The 17,910-nt window shown below is 35.6% G+C and overlaps 3 protein-coding genes across 6 annotated transcripts in view; 2 read left to right on the top strand and 1 right to left on the bottom strand.

The window, feature by feature from the left end:
- Positions 1 to 8,213, top strand: part of polr3a (RNA polymerase III subunit A) — a 38,354-nt gene extending 30,141 nt beyond the window's left edge. For all 3 annotated transcript variants that reach the window (XM_087129888.1, XM_087129889.1, XM_087129887.1), the window contains 7 exons: positions 151 to 262; positions 506 to 578; positions 849 to 948; positions 1,277 to 1,345; positions 1,465 to 1,528; positions 2,085 to 2,154; positions 2,476 to 8,213. In XM_087129888.1, the coding sequence (XP_086986014.1) occupies positions 151 to 262; positions 506 to 578; positions 849 to 948; positions 1,277 to 1,345; positions 1,465 to 1,528; positions 2,085 to 2,154; positions 2,476 to 2,554 (567 nt within the window). In that variant the 3' untranslated portion in view covers positions 2,555 to 8,213. The remainder of the gene's footprint in view (positions 1 to 150; positions 263 to 505; positions 579 to 848; positions 949 to 1,276; positions 1,346 to 1,464; positions 1,529 to 2,084; positions 2,155 to 2,475) is intronic.
- Positions 8,194 to 17,617, bottom strand: LOC110980480 (ufm1-specific protease 1-like). Of its 2 annotated transcripts, none has more exons than XM_022237188.2 (7): positions 17,513 to 17,617; positions 15,412 to 15,546; positions 14,824 to 15,039; positions 14,282 to 14,384; positions 12,786 to 12,862; positions 12,355 to 12,538; positions 8,194 to 9,677 (listed from the first exon to the last, which is right to left on the bottom strand). In XM_022237188.2, the coding sequence occupies exons 2-6, from the start codon at positions 15,532 to 15,534 to the stop codon at positions 12,404 to 12,406; spliced, it is 654 nt and encodes a 217-aa protein (XP_022092880.1). In that variant the 5' UTR covers positions 15,535 to 15,546; positions 17,513 to 17,617; the 3' UTR covers positions 8,194 to 9,677; positions 12,355 to 12,403. The 2 variants fall into 2 exon arrangements, with proteins under 2 accessions (XP_022092880.1, XP_022092881.1); XM_022237189.2 differs by having other exon boundaries at positions 17,374 to 17,513.
- LOC110980479 (carbohydrate sulfotransferase 14-like) lies at positions 9,483 to 12,359 on the top strand. The gene is made up of 3 exons (XM_022237187.2): positions 9,483 to 9,621; positions 10,285 to 10,432; positions 10,951 to 12,359. The coding sequence occupies exons 2-3, from the start codon at positions 10,303 to 10,305 to the stop codon at positions 11,877 to 11,879; spliced, it is 1,059 nt and encodes a 352-aa protein (XP_022092879.2). The 5' UTR covers positions 9,483 to 9,621; positions 10,285 to 10,302; the 3' UTR covers positions 11,880 to 12,359.
- Positions 17,618 to 17,910: the final 293 nt, after the last annotated feature.

A 17,910-nucleotide genomic window follows, 5' to 3' on the forward strand; every position in this document is an offset into this window, starting at 1 on the left:
GAAGCCCTTACTCAGAAAGCCTGTCAATTCCTGATTCAAGCAATTCTGTCATGAGTGTCGAGTAGCCACAAGTGTTTCAAATCCTTACTCAGACAGTCTGTCAGCATATTGAAAGGAGACTTCTGTGTTGGTTTTTTTTTTGTCTCATAGGGAATATCAAACGTATCTCGCGCTGTGATCCACATTGACGACAAGGGTAGCAAATCGCTCTACAAACTCTTGGTAGAGGGCGATAATCTACAAGCTGTGGTAGCAACAAGAGGTGAGGCAACAATGTCTTATAATCCACCAAGTGACTCGGAAGTTGCCAACCTTCAACCTTTCAAAATGAATAGTCGGTTATCACAAATCCATTTCAGAATCGAAGTGAAGGTTGTGCCTCCAATCCCTCAGTACCTTAACCCTATTCTGAATCCAAGGAGCATATGCATGATTTCCTGGTCCCTAGGGGTTAGGATTAATGTGTTTATCACTTCATTGTTTGTGTGGGTTTTTTTTCTCGCAGGTGTTAAGGGAACTGCCACAACTTCCAACAACACAAGTGAAATGGAGAAAACCTTAGGCATTGAGGCTGCAAGGTAAGATCGTTACTTCCATAAGCATACTTATAAAAGTTCCATTCTTGTTTCATGGGCTGCAGTATTTTATTTTGAAGAATTATTGTTTTAACAAGTATTTTTGCAATAAGACATTTTTGGAACAGTTGGTTTTTTTCAAGCCTGCTTCTTCATTCAGAAATTAAAGAAAGACAAATGATAGTTTGTCTTCCAGACAGTACATGCTTTTATATGGTGCCTTGCATAAGTGCTGGCTCTTGAGGGCGCTGTTTGTTTTTTTAATGTCAACAGACGCACCATCATCGAGCAGATTGAGTACACCATGGTGAGCCACGGTATGAGTATAGATCACCGCCACGTCATGTTGTTAGCTGACCTGATGACTTACAAGGTATGTGTAGACAGACAATGGATGGTTTCTTGCCCGCTGTCGTTTATGGCAGTAGATTTTAGATAGACTATGCTTTCATCCGTCAGAAGGTTATTTACAACTTGTTGAAATGTGTCTGCATGTCGAGGTTAGGACCTTGCAGTATGGGTTAAATGGCAACTCTTAAGATGAGTCTTTAGATAGCAAAGTGAACAAGTAAAGTACTAGATGGTGAACAGAAAAAATGTATGTTAGAGGGGTTCAATGACCTGAAGCTCATGAAATTGAAATATGTGCTGTTCTACAAAATGATGTAAAATTTCCTTCATTTCGTGTCTTTAACTGTCAGGGTGAAGTTCTGGGCATCACTCGCTTTGGTCTTGCCAAGATGAAAGAAAGCGTCCTGATGCTTGCTTCGGTAAGATTGTGCAGTAGATTTCAGCCAATCAATCAAACTCTGATCGTGAAGACTGCTACAGTAATTTACAAAAAAATTCAGGGAAGTTATTTTCTGTCTGCTGTTCTTCATCCTGACAGTTTGAGAAGACAGCTGATCATCTCTTTGATGCGGCTTACCACGGACAAAAGGATGCGATTTCTGGTGAGTTTTAAAACTTTTCCATCCAGCTATTGTACTTGGAGAGGTTGGAGTTCATTTGATACATTTTAGTTACTGAGACAGGGTTAAATTTTTATTTGCAAAGCTATGAAAATCAAAGGTTTCAGTGATTGTTAGGACATTCACACCAGGGTATTTGGGCCAACCAGCAGTAATTCACTGAGTGTTTTAGAGGAAGGACTATTAAAGCTGGCTTTAGTACCTAAAATGAAATGTGCACTCAAGTTCACAACTGTTGTATAGTTCTCGAGCAGGACCAAGAGAGGGCGCAAGTTTCCAGGCACCAGAGGCTCCTTTGGTAGGAACTGCACTTGGCTGGTTCACAAATGACTGTGAAATACGTGTTGCGCCGCTACCAACAAAATGAACAGTTCCCACCAGCATGGCTCTTTTCAGCCAGTGAGTGGGTCCTTCTGCCCAAGTGCAGCCTGACAGTGCTTTCTCAATATTTGGTGAATTAACCCATCAGAGAAATACAGGTTCCGTTTTCACTGAAGTTTCCCCTGTAAGAAAACATCTCCTTTTTTTTCGGTTCCAGGTGTGAGTGAATGTATCATCATGGGTATCCCAATGAACATCGGAACAGGGATCTTCAAACTTCTTCACAAATATCCTTTTCATAAAGGGCCGACTTTTATTTCCTGGGAAACACACAGATGAGACTATTGATTTGTTTATTTTAGCTTGGTCTGTTATTGCTGGTTAGAATTCTGTTTTTTGCATCTTGTAGATACAGAAGTTCAGTTTGCTTTATTTTAGTGGCTTTTGTGTCATTTCATTAATTTAATTTGATTTTGTCACACTGAATATGTTTCCTCTTTCTCCGTAAAGCTCAGTGTAGTTGATGAATGCACTTCATATCCCTTGCTGAATAAATGTAGCCATTAAGATCTTGTTGTTTCACATTTCCTTGACTCATGTCTCTGTACAGCTGATAAGGTGAGCAATCCTACTCAGCGGACACTCATCTTTGACAATCCAAGGTTCCACCTGCTTGAAACGACTTGACAGCAACAGCAAAGTCATCCTGATGGACAGGAGCTTCAGAGATATGCAAAGCCCCTCTCCCCCCTTACGACAAGGGAAAAGCAAAGAAGCATACCTTGAAGATAAATATTACTTGGAAGCTTTCATTAATTTTGAACCCTCTAGCTGACTCTGAAGATTTAAGTTAACTGTAAAAAGGACTGACATAGTGGAAGTACGCTCACAAAATGGGAGGTAAAAGCTTATATTTCGAAGCAGACCTTCTAGAAGATAAGCGGTTCAGAAATTCCATTTTCTAATGAATAAAGATCCCACATTAGAAGACTCATACACAATCAGATGTTTGTTTTCATTCCAAAAAATTACCTGTGCTGCAGAGCAAAGTTACATTTCTTGGTCAAACATTAATTTTAACCAAAACTTAATTATTTTGAAAGACAAAAACCTTTGGAATTTTGCTAAATGTTGTTCATAAAATTCCATATCCAGATGCCTCATACAGCATAACTGTTCATTTAAAACTTGTTTCTGAGTAATTTTGGACAAACATTAAATTTCAGCCAAAATTGAACTTTTTTCTTAGGCTAACCCCTTGTAATTTTTTTCAAATTTTTCCATTTTGAATTTTCATTAAAATCTAGATCTACATACTCTAAAAAGAAGGGAAACACATTTCTTTTCATTCAAAACTTCTTTCTGAGTAATTTGGAGAAACATTAAATTTTGGCCAAAATTTCATTATTTTGCAAGGCTAACCCCTTGTAATTTTTTTCAAATTTTTCCATTTTGAATTTTCATTAAAATCAAGATGTAAATACTCTAAAAAGAATGGAAATACATTTCTTTTCATTCAAAACTTCTTTTTGGGTAATTTAGAGAAACATTAAATTTTGGCCAAAATTTCATTATTTTGCAAGGCTAACCCCTTGTAATTTTTTTAAAATTTTTCCATTTTGAATTTTTATTAAAATCGAGATGTAGATACTCTAAAAAGAATGGAAATACATTTCTTTTCATTCAAAACTTCTTTTTGGGTAATTTGGAGAAACATTAAATTTTGGCCAAAATTTCATTATTTTGCAAGGCTAACCCCTTGTAATTTTTTTCAAATTTTTCCATTTTGAATTGTCATTAAAATCTAGATGTAGATACTTTAAAAAGAACGGAAATACATTTCCTTTGTTTGAAAGTTTCTTTTTGGGTAATTTGGAGAAACATTAAATTTTGGCCAAAATTTCATTATTTTGCAAGGCTAACCCCTTGTAATTTTTTTCAAATTTTTCCATTTTGAATTTTTATTGAAATCGAGATGTAGATACTCTAAAAAGAATGGAAATACATTTCTTTTCATTCAAAACTTCTTTTTGGGTAATTTGGAGAAACATTAAATTTTGGCCAAAATTTCATTATTTTGCAAGGCTAACCCCTTGTAATTTTTTTCAAATTTTTCCAATGTGAATTTTTATTAAAATCCAGATATACATACTCTAAAAAGAGTGGAAATACATTTCTTTTCATTCAAAACTTCTTTTTGGGTAATTTGGAGAAACATTAAATTTTGGCCAAAATTTCATTATTTTGCAAGGCTAACCCCTTGTAATTTTTTTCAAATTTTTCCATTTTGAATTGTCATTAAAATCTAGATGTAGATACTTTAAAAAGAACGGAAATACATTTCCTTTGTTTGAAAGTTTCTTTTTGGGTAATTTGGAGAAACATTAAATTTTGGCCAAAATTTCATTATTTTGCAAGGCTAACCCCTTGTAATTTTTTTCAAATTTTTCCATTTTGAATTTTTATTGAAATCGAGATGTAGATACTCTAAAAAGAATGGAAATACATTTCTTTTCATTCAAAACTTCTTTTTGGGTAATTTGGAGAAACATTAAATTTTGGCCAAAATTTCATTATTTTGCAAGGCTAACCCCTTGTAATTTTTTTCAAATTTTTCCAATGTGAATTTTTATTAAAATCCAGATATACATACTCTAAAAAGAATGGAAATACATTTCTTTTCATTCAAAACTTCTTTTTGGGTAATTTGGAGAAACATTAAATTTTGGCCAAAATTTCATTATTTTGCAAGGCTAAACCCTTGTAATTTTTTTCAAATTTTTGCATTTTGAATTTTCATTAAAATCGAGATGTAGATACTCTAAAAAGAATGGAAATACATTTCTTTTCATTCAAAACTTCTTTTTGGGTAATTTGGAGAAACATTAAATTTTGGCCAAAATTTCATTATTTTGCAAGGCTAACCCCTTGTAATTTTTTTCAAATTTTTCCATTTTGAATTTTCATTAAAATCAAGATGTAGATACTTTAAAAAGAACGGAAATACATTTCCTTTGTTTGAAAATTTCTTTCTGAGTAATTTGGAGAAACATTAAATTTTGGCCAAAATTTCATTATTTTGCAAGGCTAACCCCTTGTAATTTTTTTCAAATTTTTCCAATTTGAATTTTTATTAAAATCCAGATCTACATACTCTAAAAATAAGGGAAATACATTTCTTTTCATTCAAAACTTCTTTCTGAGTAATTTGGAGAAACATTAAATTTTGGCCAAAATTTCATTATTTTGCAAGGCTAACCCCTTGTAATTTTTTTCAAATTTTTCCATTTTGAATTTTCATTAAAATCAAGATGTAGATACTCTAAAAAGAATAGAAATACATTTCTTTTCATTCAAAACTTCTTTTTGGGTAATTTAGAGAAACATTAAATTTTGGTCAAAATTTCATTATTTTGCAAGGCTAACCCCTTGTAATTTTTTTCAAATTTTTCCATTTTGAATTGTCATTAAAATCTAGATCTACATACTCTAAAAAGAGTGGAAATACATTTCTTTTCATTCAAAACTTCTTTTTGGGTAATTTGGAGAAACATTAAATTTTGGCCAAAATTTCATTATTTTGCAAGGCTAACCCCTTGTAATTTTTTTCAAATTTTTCCAATTTGAATTTTTATTAAAATCCAGATGTAGATACTCTAAAAAGAAGGGAAATACATTTCTTTTCATTCAAAACTTCTTTTTGGGTAATTTAGAGAAACATTAAATTTTGGCCAAAATTTCATTATTTTGCAAGGCTAACCCCTTGTAATTTTTTTCAAATTTTTCCATTTTGAATTGTCATTAAAATCTAGATCTACATACTCTAAAAAGAGTGGAAATACATTTCTTTTCATTCAAAACTTCTTTTTGGGTAATTTGGAGAAACATTAAATTTTGGCCAAAATTTCATTATTTTGCAAGGCTAACCCCTTAAAATTTTTTTCAAATTTTTCCAATTTGAATTTTTATTAAAATCAAGATGTAGATACTTTAAAAAGAACGGAAATACATTTCCTTTGTTTGAAAGTTTCTTTTTGGGTAATTTGGAGAAACATTAAATTTTGGCCAAAATTTCATTATTTTGCAAGGCTAACCCCTTGTAATTTTTTTCAAATTTTTCCAATTTGAATTTTCATTAAAATCGAGATGTAGATACTCTAAAAATAAGGAAATATACATTTCTTTTCATTCAAAACTTCTTTCTGAGTAATTTTGAGAAACATTAAATTTTGGCCAAAATTTCATTATTTTGCAAGGCTAACCCCTTGTAATTTTTTTCAAATTTTTCCATTTTGAATTTTCATTAAAATCAAGATGTAGATACTTTAAAAAGAATGGAAATACATTTCTTTTCATTCAAAACTTCTTTTTGGGTAATTTAGAGAAACATTAAATTTTGGCCAAAATTTCATTATTTTGCAAGGCTAACCCCTTGTAATTTTTTTCAAATTTTTCCATTTTGAATTTTCATTAAAATCTAGATCTACATACTCTAAAAAGAGTGGAAATACATTTCTTTTCATTCAAAACTTCTTTTTGGGTAATTTGGAGAAACATTAAATTTTGGCCAAAATTTCATTATTTTGCAAGGCTAACCCCTTGTAATTTTTTTCAAATTTTTCCAATTTGAATTTTTATTAAAATCCAGATCTACATACTCTAAAAAGAAGGGAAATACATTTCTTTTCATTCAAAACTTCTTTCTGAGTAATTTGGAGAAACATTAAATTTTGGCCAAAATTTCATTATTTTGCAAGGCTAACCCCTTGTAATTTTTTTCAAATTTTTCCATTTTGAATTTTCATTAAAATCGAGATGTAGATACTCTAAAAAGAATGGAAATACATTTCTTTTCATTCAAAACTTCTTTCTGGGTAATTTGGAGAAACATTAAATTTTGGCCAAAATTTCATTATTTTGCAAGGCTAACCCCTTGTAATTTTTTTCAAATTTTTCCAATTTGAATTTTCATTAAAATCCAGATCTACATACTCTAAAAAGAATGGAAATACATTTCTTTTCATTCAAAACTTCTTTCTGGGTAATTTGGAGAAACATTAAATTTTGGCCAAAATTTCATTATTTTGCAAGGCTAAACCCTTGTAATTTTTTTCAAATTTTTCCATTTTGAATTTTCATTTAAATCGAGATGTAGATACTCTAAAAAGAATGGAAATACATTTCTTTTCATTCAAAACTTCTTTTTGGGTAATTTGGAGAAACATTAAATTTTGGCCAAAATTTCATTATTTTGCAAGGCTAACCCCTTGTAATTTTTTTCAAATTTTTCCAATTTGAATTTTCATTAAAATCCAGATCTCCATACTCTAAAAAGAATGGAAATACATTTCTTTTCATTCAAAACTTCTTTCTGGGTAATTTGGAGAAACATTAATTTTTGGCCAAAATTGAACTATTTTGCAAGGCTAACCCCTTGTAATTTTTTTCAAATTTTTCCAATTTGAATTTTCATTAAAATCGAGATGTAGATACTCTAAAAAGAATGGAAATACATTTCTTTTCATTCAAAACTTCTTTTTGGGTAATTTGGAGAAACATTAAATTTTGGCCAAAATTTCATTATTTTGCAAGGCTAACCCCTTGTAATTTTTTTCAAATTTTTCCATTTTGAATTTTCATTAAAATCAAGATGTAGATACTTTAAAAAGAACGGAAATACATTTCCTTTGTTTGAAAATTTCTTTCTGAGTAATTTGGAGAAACATTAAATTTTGGCCAAAATTTCATTATTTTGCAAGGCTAACCCCTTGTAATTTTTTTCAAATTTTTCCAATTTGAATTTTTATTAAAATCGAGATGTAGATACTCTAAAAATAAGGAAATATACATTTCTTTTCATTCAAAACTTCTTTCTGAGTAATTTTGAGAAACATTAAATTTTGGCCAAAATTTCATTATTTTGCAAGGCTAACCCCTTGTAATTTTTTTCAAATTTTTCCATTTTGAATTTTCATTAAAATCAAGATGTAGATACTTTAAAAAGAATGGAAATACATTTCTTTTCATTCAAAACTTCTTTTTGGGTAATTTGGAGAAACATTAAATTTTGGCCAAAATTTCATTATTTTGCAAGGCTAACCCCTTGTATTTTTTTTCAAATTTTTCCATTTTGAATTTTCATGAAAATCAAGATGTAGATACTTTAAAATGACCGAAAATACATTTCTTTTTCATTCAAAGCGTCCTTCTGAGTACTTTGGAGAAGCATTAAATTTTGGCCAAAATGTAACTATTTTGCAAGGCTACCCCCTGATTATTTTTTCAAATTCTTCCATTTTGAATTTTCAATAAAATCGAGATCAAGATACTTTCAAATAAATAAACACCTTTATTGTCATTCAAACTTCTGAGTAATTGTGAGAAACATTAAATTTTGACCAAAAATTTAATCATTTTGCAAGGCTAACCCTTTGTAAGTTTTTCAAATTTTTCTATTCTGAGTTTTCATGAAAATCCAGATGTAAATACTTTAAAAAGGCCGAAAATACATTTCCTTTCTTTGAAAATTTGTTTCTGGGTAATCTGGATAAAGATTAAATTTTGGCCAAAATTTCATTATTTTGCAAGGCTAACCCCTTGTAATTTTTTCAAATTTTGGCAATTTGATTTTTCAATAAAACTGAGATCCACATGCCATAAAAAGAATGTACATTGCTCTTCATTCAAAAGTTCTTTCTGGGTAATTTGGAGAAACATTAGATTTTGCCCGTAATTGAATTGTTTTGCAAGGCTTTTGCAAAATTTCAAGGTGTTACCCTTGTAACTTTTTTTACTGTTTTCATTTTCAATTTTCCTTAAAATTCAGATGTAGATGCCTCAAAAAGGATGAAATACTTTTATCATTCAAAACTTGTTTCAGAGTAATTTGGAGGAAAGTCAAATTTTGGCCACAATTTGATAAGGTTTCCAAGGCTTACCCTTCTATATTTGTTTAAAAATAGTTTCTGCTGATAAGTTTTCTTTAAAATTGACAACTTGAAGGTGCTTTGGTTAAAAACAAACGAAAAAATAATTTCTCACTAGTGTTTATTCAATGCACATACTGACCACAAAGTTACATGGGAAGCCTACCATGATTAAATACAGTTCCAATTCAAATGAACTGCAAACGGTTTACAGTACATGGGTCTAAGAATAAAACTGTCAATTGTTCAATACATTTTTACCACAACACAAATATACAAGGTGAACATTTGTATACCAACAACCTTGACACATTCATATATATCCAGAGTGCATGTGCCATTGTAATAGACCCATTGAGTTTCTTTCCTGGCTCTATGGTTCAACATGTGTCACTTTTCCAGTAACGTCTATTATAAAGGTGATGGCCATTGTTTCAGGAACAGGTGCAGGGCGTAGTAACAATCAGAATTAGAAATAATGCACAGAGTGTGGCTATTGATCAGTCTCATATACAAGCCACTGGACTGCACTGCAGTGAAATGCACTTGATCAACTGCATCAAAATATTGTACATTTGCGTCCTGTCTGGATGCTGTGAGAGGGATCTTTGACCCTTTCCTGGTAAATTCCGACAACCGGGAGACGGCACTTCAAAATAGATTCCTATTCTTTGGAGATTGACATGACAAGTTGATGTGAAGGAAAACTTCCTGAGAATTTACTGAGAAAGTTTTGTCATTCCTTCCTGTAAACTCAACAGGACAACCTGCTGTGGAGGCATTACCATCTCATCCTGAGGGCAGTTCATCATTGCCTGTTAATTGCTGGTGAGCACAGATATTCAGACACTGGGATATTTCTCCCTTAGGCACTGCTGAATGACCTACAACAGGAGTGATACAATAAGAAAAAAAATGAATTGTTAAAATATTGAAAAAATTAAAATGCAGCATAGAAAGCCAAATATTGGCTGAGAAGCCTGTGACAATTTGAATGCAGCCATTTCTCTGGTCCAGTTTACTTATTTTTTTTCACTCAACCTTTTAACTATGATGCATATTGAATTGTCACGTATTTCATTTTTAAAATATGAATGTCGAGTAAAATTTAATCAGCAAGGCAAGTACAAGAGACAGATATACTCAAAATGGCTTCAGAACAGTACTTAAGTATATCTCACATAAATGCCTTTCTGTGACAGCTGCAAAATAATTTTGTACAAAATACCAACTTTCACTTAAATGAGATTTGAGGGGAAAGATATAATCAAACTATCTGCCCTGAGTTGAAGTGCACCCTTGACGGCGAAAGAAAGACAGGCTGGTACAAAGTTGTCCAAACGGGTTCTTGTATGCGTTTGGTGAAGAGACATTCTAGACTAAATTCGTAGAAAATACTCAGCATAAACTTGCGCACATTTGCGGTGAGTTTGCACCAAAGGACTGTTCCTCTTGGAGAGGATGTAATGTATTATTAATTATTCATTTCAGGTCTGAACTTCACTGATTATGGGTGTCCCTTGCCTGAGGTACTTTGTCAGGACCACATCACTGACATTTTTCATCTTTACAGTTGTGTTGCTGGTTTTGCTCAATCTCAGATGGTGCCTCCTGAGATACTGTCAACATAGTTTACAACGTAAGACACCAATCAACATATCTTGATCAGAAAAAAACACCTTCCTGGATACCATATTAAAATCTTAATTGGACAATTTACGCTTTATAGGCAAAAAACACTGGTATTCAATGTATTTCAATATCAAAACCTTTGAAAGATTGAACCAATTTAATTGATCTGAAAAAATAGTTACTTTTTTATTTGGAACAACATTGTTACTATGTACATATATAATTAAATTTGTTTACAAAAGATTTCTGCGTGAGATACAAAATGTTATAAGGTTGTGATAACCTCTTCTATTTATGTTCCTTTTGCTTGGGCTTTATATTTGTCAGCACATCAATAATTCAGTTATTTTTTAAGTACAATTATCTTCACCAAGTAAAACAATAACAAAATCAAAACTTTATGCATTTATTCCAAACACACAAACCTAGGAAGACAGAAACAATCCTTGTCAAATCAGTCTTAGTCATTTAACAGATAAACTGCACTGAAAATTGTCAATTTCCTTTTTTACTTTGTCATCACAGGCCCCCTCAGCAGAGACACAGATTCTCAGAAGGAGCTGCTCTTGGACCAAAACAAGACATACCACATGACTTCTGAAGATTTTAACACTCAGCAAAGCAGGCCGCAAAGCGTCCTTGACAGAAGCCTAGAACGAGAGATGAAAAGACGGAGAGAAATCTTGGACAGTACTTGCAAGAGACTCCATTTCAAACGCAAAGCAAAGCACTATACTGCCTCTTTCTTTGACAATGTCTTAGTCCTCGATCCATACAAGCTACTCTTCAGTTTCATCCCCAAGGTGTCTTCCTCATCCTGGAAGCAGGTCCTTGGTGAGTTGATGGTTAGAGCAAACGCTTCCAAACTATTCACCACCCTGGACAAGTACTCGACTGAGGAGAGAGATATGAGGCTTGAAACGTACAAGAAGGCCGTGTTTGTCCGGGAACCTATAAACCGCTTGCTGTCTGCCTGGATGAGTAAATTCCGCGATGATCCCAAGGACCAGGAGAGATGGGAGAAGTATTTTGGCCAAAAGATTGTCAAGCGGTACCGAAAATCCCCCCCGCAATCGTCCAAATGGCTCAACATCACCTTCATGGAGTTTGCGCAATTTGTGACAGATTACGGCCCCAGCTGCGAAATTGACACCATCACCAACCACTTTGTGCCCCAGAATGAGATCTGCCACCCTTGTCACATCAATTACCAATTCATTGGTCACTTTGAGAACCTAGTCGTGGAAGGCCCCTACTTTCTTCGCTGGATCTCGGCTGACCATCTGGTCAGTTTCCCCCGCTTTCAACCGTCCGCTGCTGGTCGCTCTCTCAAAGATGAGCTTGCTGTTCTACCACTAAGGATACTGGACGGCCTCTCAAAGCTCTACAAAAGGGACTATGAGATGTTTGGATACTCTGTTGAAAAAACGCTAGATCATGCTGTGAGTAAGTGAGGATGTGGCTAGATGCTTAAACCTGAGATCATTTGATAATTACTGCTGCAATTGGACAAAATCTGAATATACATCAGGTCCATGAATGTCAGCCATCGGTATCTGGAATCACTTCCAGTTTATGGGTTTGAGTAATCACAGCTAACTACAAGTTACTCAGTAAAGAAGCAAAGAAAAAGAACAACTTTGGTTTGAAAAATTCAAACTAACAATCGGGCTGCATGGAATGCTAAAACAGATTTCATTTTAATGAGTATTCAGAGAAAGAGAGAACTGATTTTCACACATGTTTAATTTCATGCATCAAATTCCACTAATGAAAGAGCTTTACTGCATCAACGATGTTCTGGTGCACAATTACTACAATCCCATGTTTATGCCTTCAAGAAAGATTCAGCAAGAAACAACACATGATGCCTTCCTAAAATTTCAGCCCCTACTTTTCACCCTTAAACCCGACAAGTTGGTAATATACCTTCAAAGTTGGTAACACAGCAAGCGGTGGTGATGAAAAGGACATCTGGTCACCTAGCTTTCTTTACTATCGGTAGGCATAGGTTGTAGAAGGAGTTCTCCATGAACGAGTCGAGTGGTTTCCACAATAAATAGGATGAACTTGTGAGAGTGTCAAAAGTTGGGTCCCCATAGAAATGTGGATCCTGAAATGGACAGTTGCACAAAATTCAGGTGTAAATTGAGACAAATGTCAAGAAATTGAAAGCTTGAAAGCTCTAATCTAAATTATCAATAATGCATGAATTGAGGTTTGGAAATTAATTCGGGTTTCAGTGCATTTTTCACAGAAAGCCACAAGATGAGCATAGATTTTAGGTGAGGAATTTATATAAAGCTGGGTAGGGTAGGCTCAACCTCATGTACAGATCAGTCCTTCGACTCAAGACTCACCAGAACTAATAGACAGGTTTGCTGTTGGCCGATGCAGATACCCACAATGCCTTTGGAGGATGCATCAGTGTCACCACCTGTGGAGTGAAAATTTCAATCAATGACAATTCATGACATTATTAAAAAGTTTCAGATTAAAACATTCGAAGAAATTTTAATAAATTGCTGCAATTCAGGAATATGGTTTTTACTTGTCAAAGGGAGAAGATACTTGTTTCCTCTTAAATGACCTTCCAAGCTGTTGTTGTTTCGGAAAAAGTTGGCTACAATCAATTATCCCCTACAATCATTTGCAAAAGTTTAGGACCACCCATACAAAACGTATTAACCTGAAGAAAAACCAAACTTAAACCAATCAATCCTGGCAACTTATGTTTATTTTCAATGTGCAACATTAGTATCTTGACATTTCCAAGATTTGAAATGTTAACAGTCTAATATTTAGTGTGCCCTCCTTTGTTTCTGATTAATTAGACTGGCTTTGTTTACCCATGCTGCCTTGCGCCAACATGACATTCAAGACCCGCCTTTGCAACATAATTCAAGTAAATGGGCTCACAGCACGACTCTGAGGTTATCACCACTGTAAAAAAAAAGCTTATGTAATCATTCAGTGAAACAGCATAACAGAGGCCATTGACAGAAATAGCGACAAAATTCCAGGTGGTCTTAAACTTTTGCAAATGACTGTACTAAACATCAAAGAAACTATTTTCTTTCTACATAAACGATGACATCACACCCTATATAAAAAGGCTTCTGATTGGGCGTTCATTCCTACATGCTTCTCTTCAAACTTAAAGTGTCATTTTTCTTCGACACAATTTTTCTGCATCTTTATACTTTCTTAAATGTACGAAAACTCTTCCACACTCCTATTTGGTTAAATGCATTGGAAAGTGCACAATTTTAAAGAATAAAAATTATCCATGTTTTCCAGGAAAATTGAGGGCGCTGTTGCAGCGAAGTCATCGAGGGAAGACATGGCTCAGTGCATAGGCATTTCTGTTCAAACTGTGAAAACTAACTGATGGCATTTCTGAGAGAGGGTTTGATGGTTTCTTATTGCTATGCACAAAACAACAATGAATCAGCAAAGAGAAAACTCAGTCCAAGAAAATCTACAAAAACGCAGGACTTTTTTGTGTGCGAACCAATGTAACACTGAGGCTTCTTCCTAAGATGACATTACACTTTTGCTCATGAATATGGAAATCTCATTAGCATAAAAACCAAAAAGGCATTAAAATACCCTTTCAAATAGTGAAACCAAAGTTTAAAATAAGGTTTACTGAGGTACAAAGGTGCATTTTACAGGTTTGTAGTAAAAAACGTTGATTGCAGCTACCCTTAAACACTGGTGAAAAAGTCTGAGGCATGAGATAGGAAGGGAGCGATTTGGGTAGGGGAAATTTTATAAGGTTTGTTTAAAGTGACGTGTCCCCCTGCAAAACCAAATTATTTGTCAAATTTCATAAGATAAGATGAAAGCTTACCCATCATAACGGGGGATCCTACTTCTTGAAAGTGTTGTAACAAATCAGGGATTTTATCAATTAGCTCAGTGCCGCTGTTGACGTGCAGAATCTTGCAGGGAACCTAGACCAGAAAAAACAAATTCCAGTAGAATTTTCCTCATTGATATACTCAGACGAATAATGAAAGAGTTATACAGTGGAAACAATGCTTTTTTACCAGCAATATATATTTGCCTTTCAGCTCTTTACAGTTTTTGTGCTGCTAATTTGACAGCTTGCTTCTTGTTACCGTAAAGGCATGGCTGGGTCTCACTTCAACTACAGTCCACTGCAACTTTGCTGCTCAAATCCACAAGCAGGATACACCACCGCAATTATATTTTTGTGTCGTTACTCAATCTTAATTTCTGCAGTGTTACATACAGATCTACCACACTAGTATTATTTTGCACCGAATCAAAATGAAGTCAACACACATCAAGTCACAAAAGGACAGGGTGTAATAATGAAGTGATGCATCACGTCGTTTGTGACTAAACTTGAGACCAGAACAAACGTACATCATAAAAATGGTCGATGCAGATGCAGACTTCGTACGAGCCGATCCACTCCTTAGAGCCAATCAGGGATGGCTTCTTGTCACCCATGGCAACAAGGGCTTCCTGAACCTCGCGCAAACTCGGTTCCGTCTGTCGGCTGTCTTGGTTGAGCTTCAGTTTGCGGAATCTCACCCATGAACAAAGTGTCTGTAGGGTCCGGTACCCACATCCCCAACCCTGTAACAAACAGGACAAAGAGAGTTCACTGACTGTCTAACGTACAGCTGCCATGTGCAATATGATCACGTGACCAAGATTGAATCCTCAAGGGTTCCAAAACAAAAACACAGCACATCTTTATCCTCCTACCCAAGCAAGGAAAAGCAAAAATTTCAAAGGTCCAAAGCAGCCGAGTCTGGAATTTCAAACCTGCTTCAGCAGTTGGTTGTTGATGACCATTGACTATACTTCACTGACATGAACATACACGTAATGTGTGTGGCACCTTGGCTCTAACTGCATTGGCTCTGATTCTGAACCCCAATTTTGAAAAAAAAACAGTAACGCTCAAAGCATCCAAATAGACTTCAATTTATAAAGTGTACAAACCCTGTCATCAATGCCATCACAGCCATAGTGGTAGTACAGATAATCTCCCGTTACCATGGCAACTTTACTACCTACATCCTGTGGTAGTGGGAGATCCCTGTGGACGTTCAGAAGCCTGGCCATTCATCTGTCTGCCTACAAACAGGAAAAAAAAAAAAAGTTGGAAAATTTCAGGTGTCATCTGCAAACGAGTTGAATTGGCTGTAGTAAAACCTACGTCACCATAATTCGCGCACGTATGTTGCAAAAGTAATTTTACAGGGTATTCGTAATTCCCTACTTTGCCCAGAATGCCCCATTTCTGTATTTAGTCTGAAGTCTATAAAGTCAAGCTTTTTATGCTCTGTTGACATTTTTCCTGAATTCTCCCTGGAAAAGCTTTTAATTTGCACATAGCCGCAAAAAGAAAAGCATCAAAGTGACAATCGATCATCGACAGTAAATTATCCCCGCATGCACAGGACCAGAGAACTGAACTCAGGGACAGGTGGACACTCGCATTCTAACTTTTGTGTCGATTGGCCTGAGCAGCCGTTTATTGAACTTGACACAGTTCAGGTTGTTCCCGCCCGAAGCTGGTGACGTGGAACTGCAAAAATTACATTGCGCACAAAGTATAGCTACTCAGCAATATATGGAAATAGTTCCCGCCCTAGCCTGGTGACGCGGAACAGCAACACATATCAGCAAATACATAGAGCTATCAGCAAAAATGTATGAAAAGCAATTATCATATCAGCATTTGTTTCCGCCCAAAGCACAAGGAGCGGTAAATTAATTTTGGAATGTACCTGCTCGGTACAAAGCCTTCGATATGCAACTTCAAACAGCAATTACAACTGGCAGAATGCAAAATTACCCAACTTTCATGAACAAATTTACAAGGATTTACTCCAGCATACAATAACTTTGGGCCAGCCATCAAACGCTGGAATCGGACAGCAATTTCCACGAGGTACGGCCCGACTTGGGCTTACACTGGGTTGCTGGAATAATGGGCAACTAATGAGCATTTTCAACAACCACTTACAGCTATTTATGTCAAACGGCAGAAATTAGTGAGTACGAAATGGCTTTTCTTAATTTGGCCCTTAATAATCGATCATCGACACTAGATTAAAGTCTGTGCACAATTTTGTTGAGTTCCACGACAAGAAAGTTGGATGCACGAATATTTGTATGCACGAATTAAGGGTAGACCTACTCCACCATACTGTACTTGTGCGGGTTGTTCTAAACCCCCCTAGACCCCAATGACCCCCTGATCCCCTCGAATTACATTTAAATCCCTCAAAACACAGATTAACGGGTGACTGAACTCATTCAACGCGCTGCAGCCAACTGCCATTTCAACCAGCGTGGCTAAGAATCACACACACACATATGGAAAGCGGCTGCAGCCAATTTCCATGTCTTGTGTATCGATCACAGCCGTAGTCAACCCTTTGGTCGTGACTCGTCTTCGCAAGTACACATGTGAACAGCATGACTCTCAGACACTGATCAGGAAATATTTGCACCTTTTTTGGAAAACGGCAGTTTTTTTGGCCCATTTCTTTCTTGGTATTAAAAATAAGGGTACTGTAAGTAAGCTATCTAACATAAAACTCTCGGGGGAAATGAAGCAACATTTCTATGGGTAGGCCTACACAACTAGAAAGGAATCCGTGTACACGTACGTGCCCTGTTAAACGTCATGCACAGCCTATGGCGAAAAACGCTCTTTTTGTGGGGTTCGTGGGAGCGAAGCGGACGTCGGACCCCACAGTTCTGGGGGTAACATGGCTCATGGCCACAAGTGAAATTCACAGTCGAGGGGTTCGTGGGTCCAGGAGGTCTCACTTTTGTTTCAGAACAAACCAATTATGCCAGTTGTGTCCGTCACGTCACGTCAACACGTCATGGGCCGGGTCGTCGGGCCACGGCATTGAAAAAAATGGATATTAATTAAGCAATTCCTACCCAATATGCATCAGAGATACTTAAGAAAGCATGTCACAGCAGTGTAGTAACTGTGACATGTTTATAAAGTATTTCAGTTTTCGGAGCACTCCAAGCAGGCTAGAAAAAAACATGTAGAAACGTAGGCAGGTAAAATTACCTTTCCATCCACGAACATACACATGACACGTGCTATGCCCTCGGCCTCGTCCGGACGTCCACACAGGAAATGCGTACCGCGCCTGTACGTGTACGCTACGCTTGTTACGAATGTTTGCCGCCCTCAGTCACTTCAAGTTGCCCTTTTCTTGCCAACCAATACCGTACGTGTAAATTTTGTAGGGTACAGTCCACTAATTCAAGCCTTGAGCCCTATTGAAAACAGAGTAAAATCGTCACTCTTCGGGGCCCAATAGCATGCACGCCAACATCCCTGAGATTTCTGAACCACAAATTAAATTATTGTCTGGTCCCTCACTGTTTAGGGGCAAAACAATCTCCTTTTTCAAAAAGATACTGGGGGGGGCACTTTTAATACTAATGAGCTGGCCAGAAATT

Source organism: Acanthaster planci, linkage group LG19, assembly GCF_054643075.1.
Source record: "Acanthaster planci isolate LZ-2023a linkage group LG19, COTS_SCS, whole genome shotgun sequence".
In the NCBI taxonomy this organism is placed as follows: domain Eukaryota; kingdom Metazoa; phylum Echinodermata; class Asteroidea; order Valvatida; family Acanthasteridae; genus Acanthaster; species Acanthaster planci.

Excerpts from the sequence above, each read along its gene's own strand:
- LOC110980479 (XM_022237187.2), top strand. The coding sequence starts at position 10,303 with ATGGGTGTCCCTTGCCTGAGGTACTTTGTCAGGACCACATCACTGACA. Across the intron at positions 10,433-10,950 it reads CTGTCAACATAGTTTACAAC|GCCCCCTCAGCAGAGACACA; the intron begins GTAAGACACCAA and ends TTGTCATCACAG.
- LOC110980480 (XM_022237188.2), bottom strand. The coding sequence starts at position 15,534 with ATGGCCAGGCTTCTGAACGTCCACAGGGATCTCCCACTACCACAGGAT. Across the intron at positions 14,385-14,823 it reads GCATCGACCATTTTTATGAT|GTTCCCTGCAAGATTCTGCA; the intron begins GTACGTTTGTTC and ends TTTCTGGTCTAG. Across the intron at positions 12,539-12,785 it reads AAACCTGTCTATTAGTTCTG|GATCCACATTTCTATGGGGA; the intron begins GTGAGTCTTGAG and ends TGTCCATTTCAG.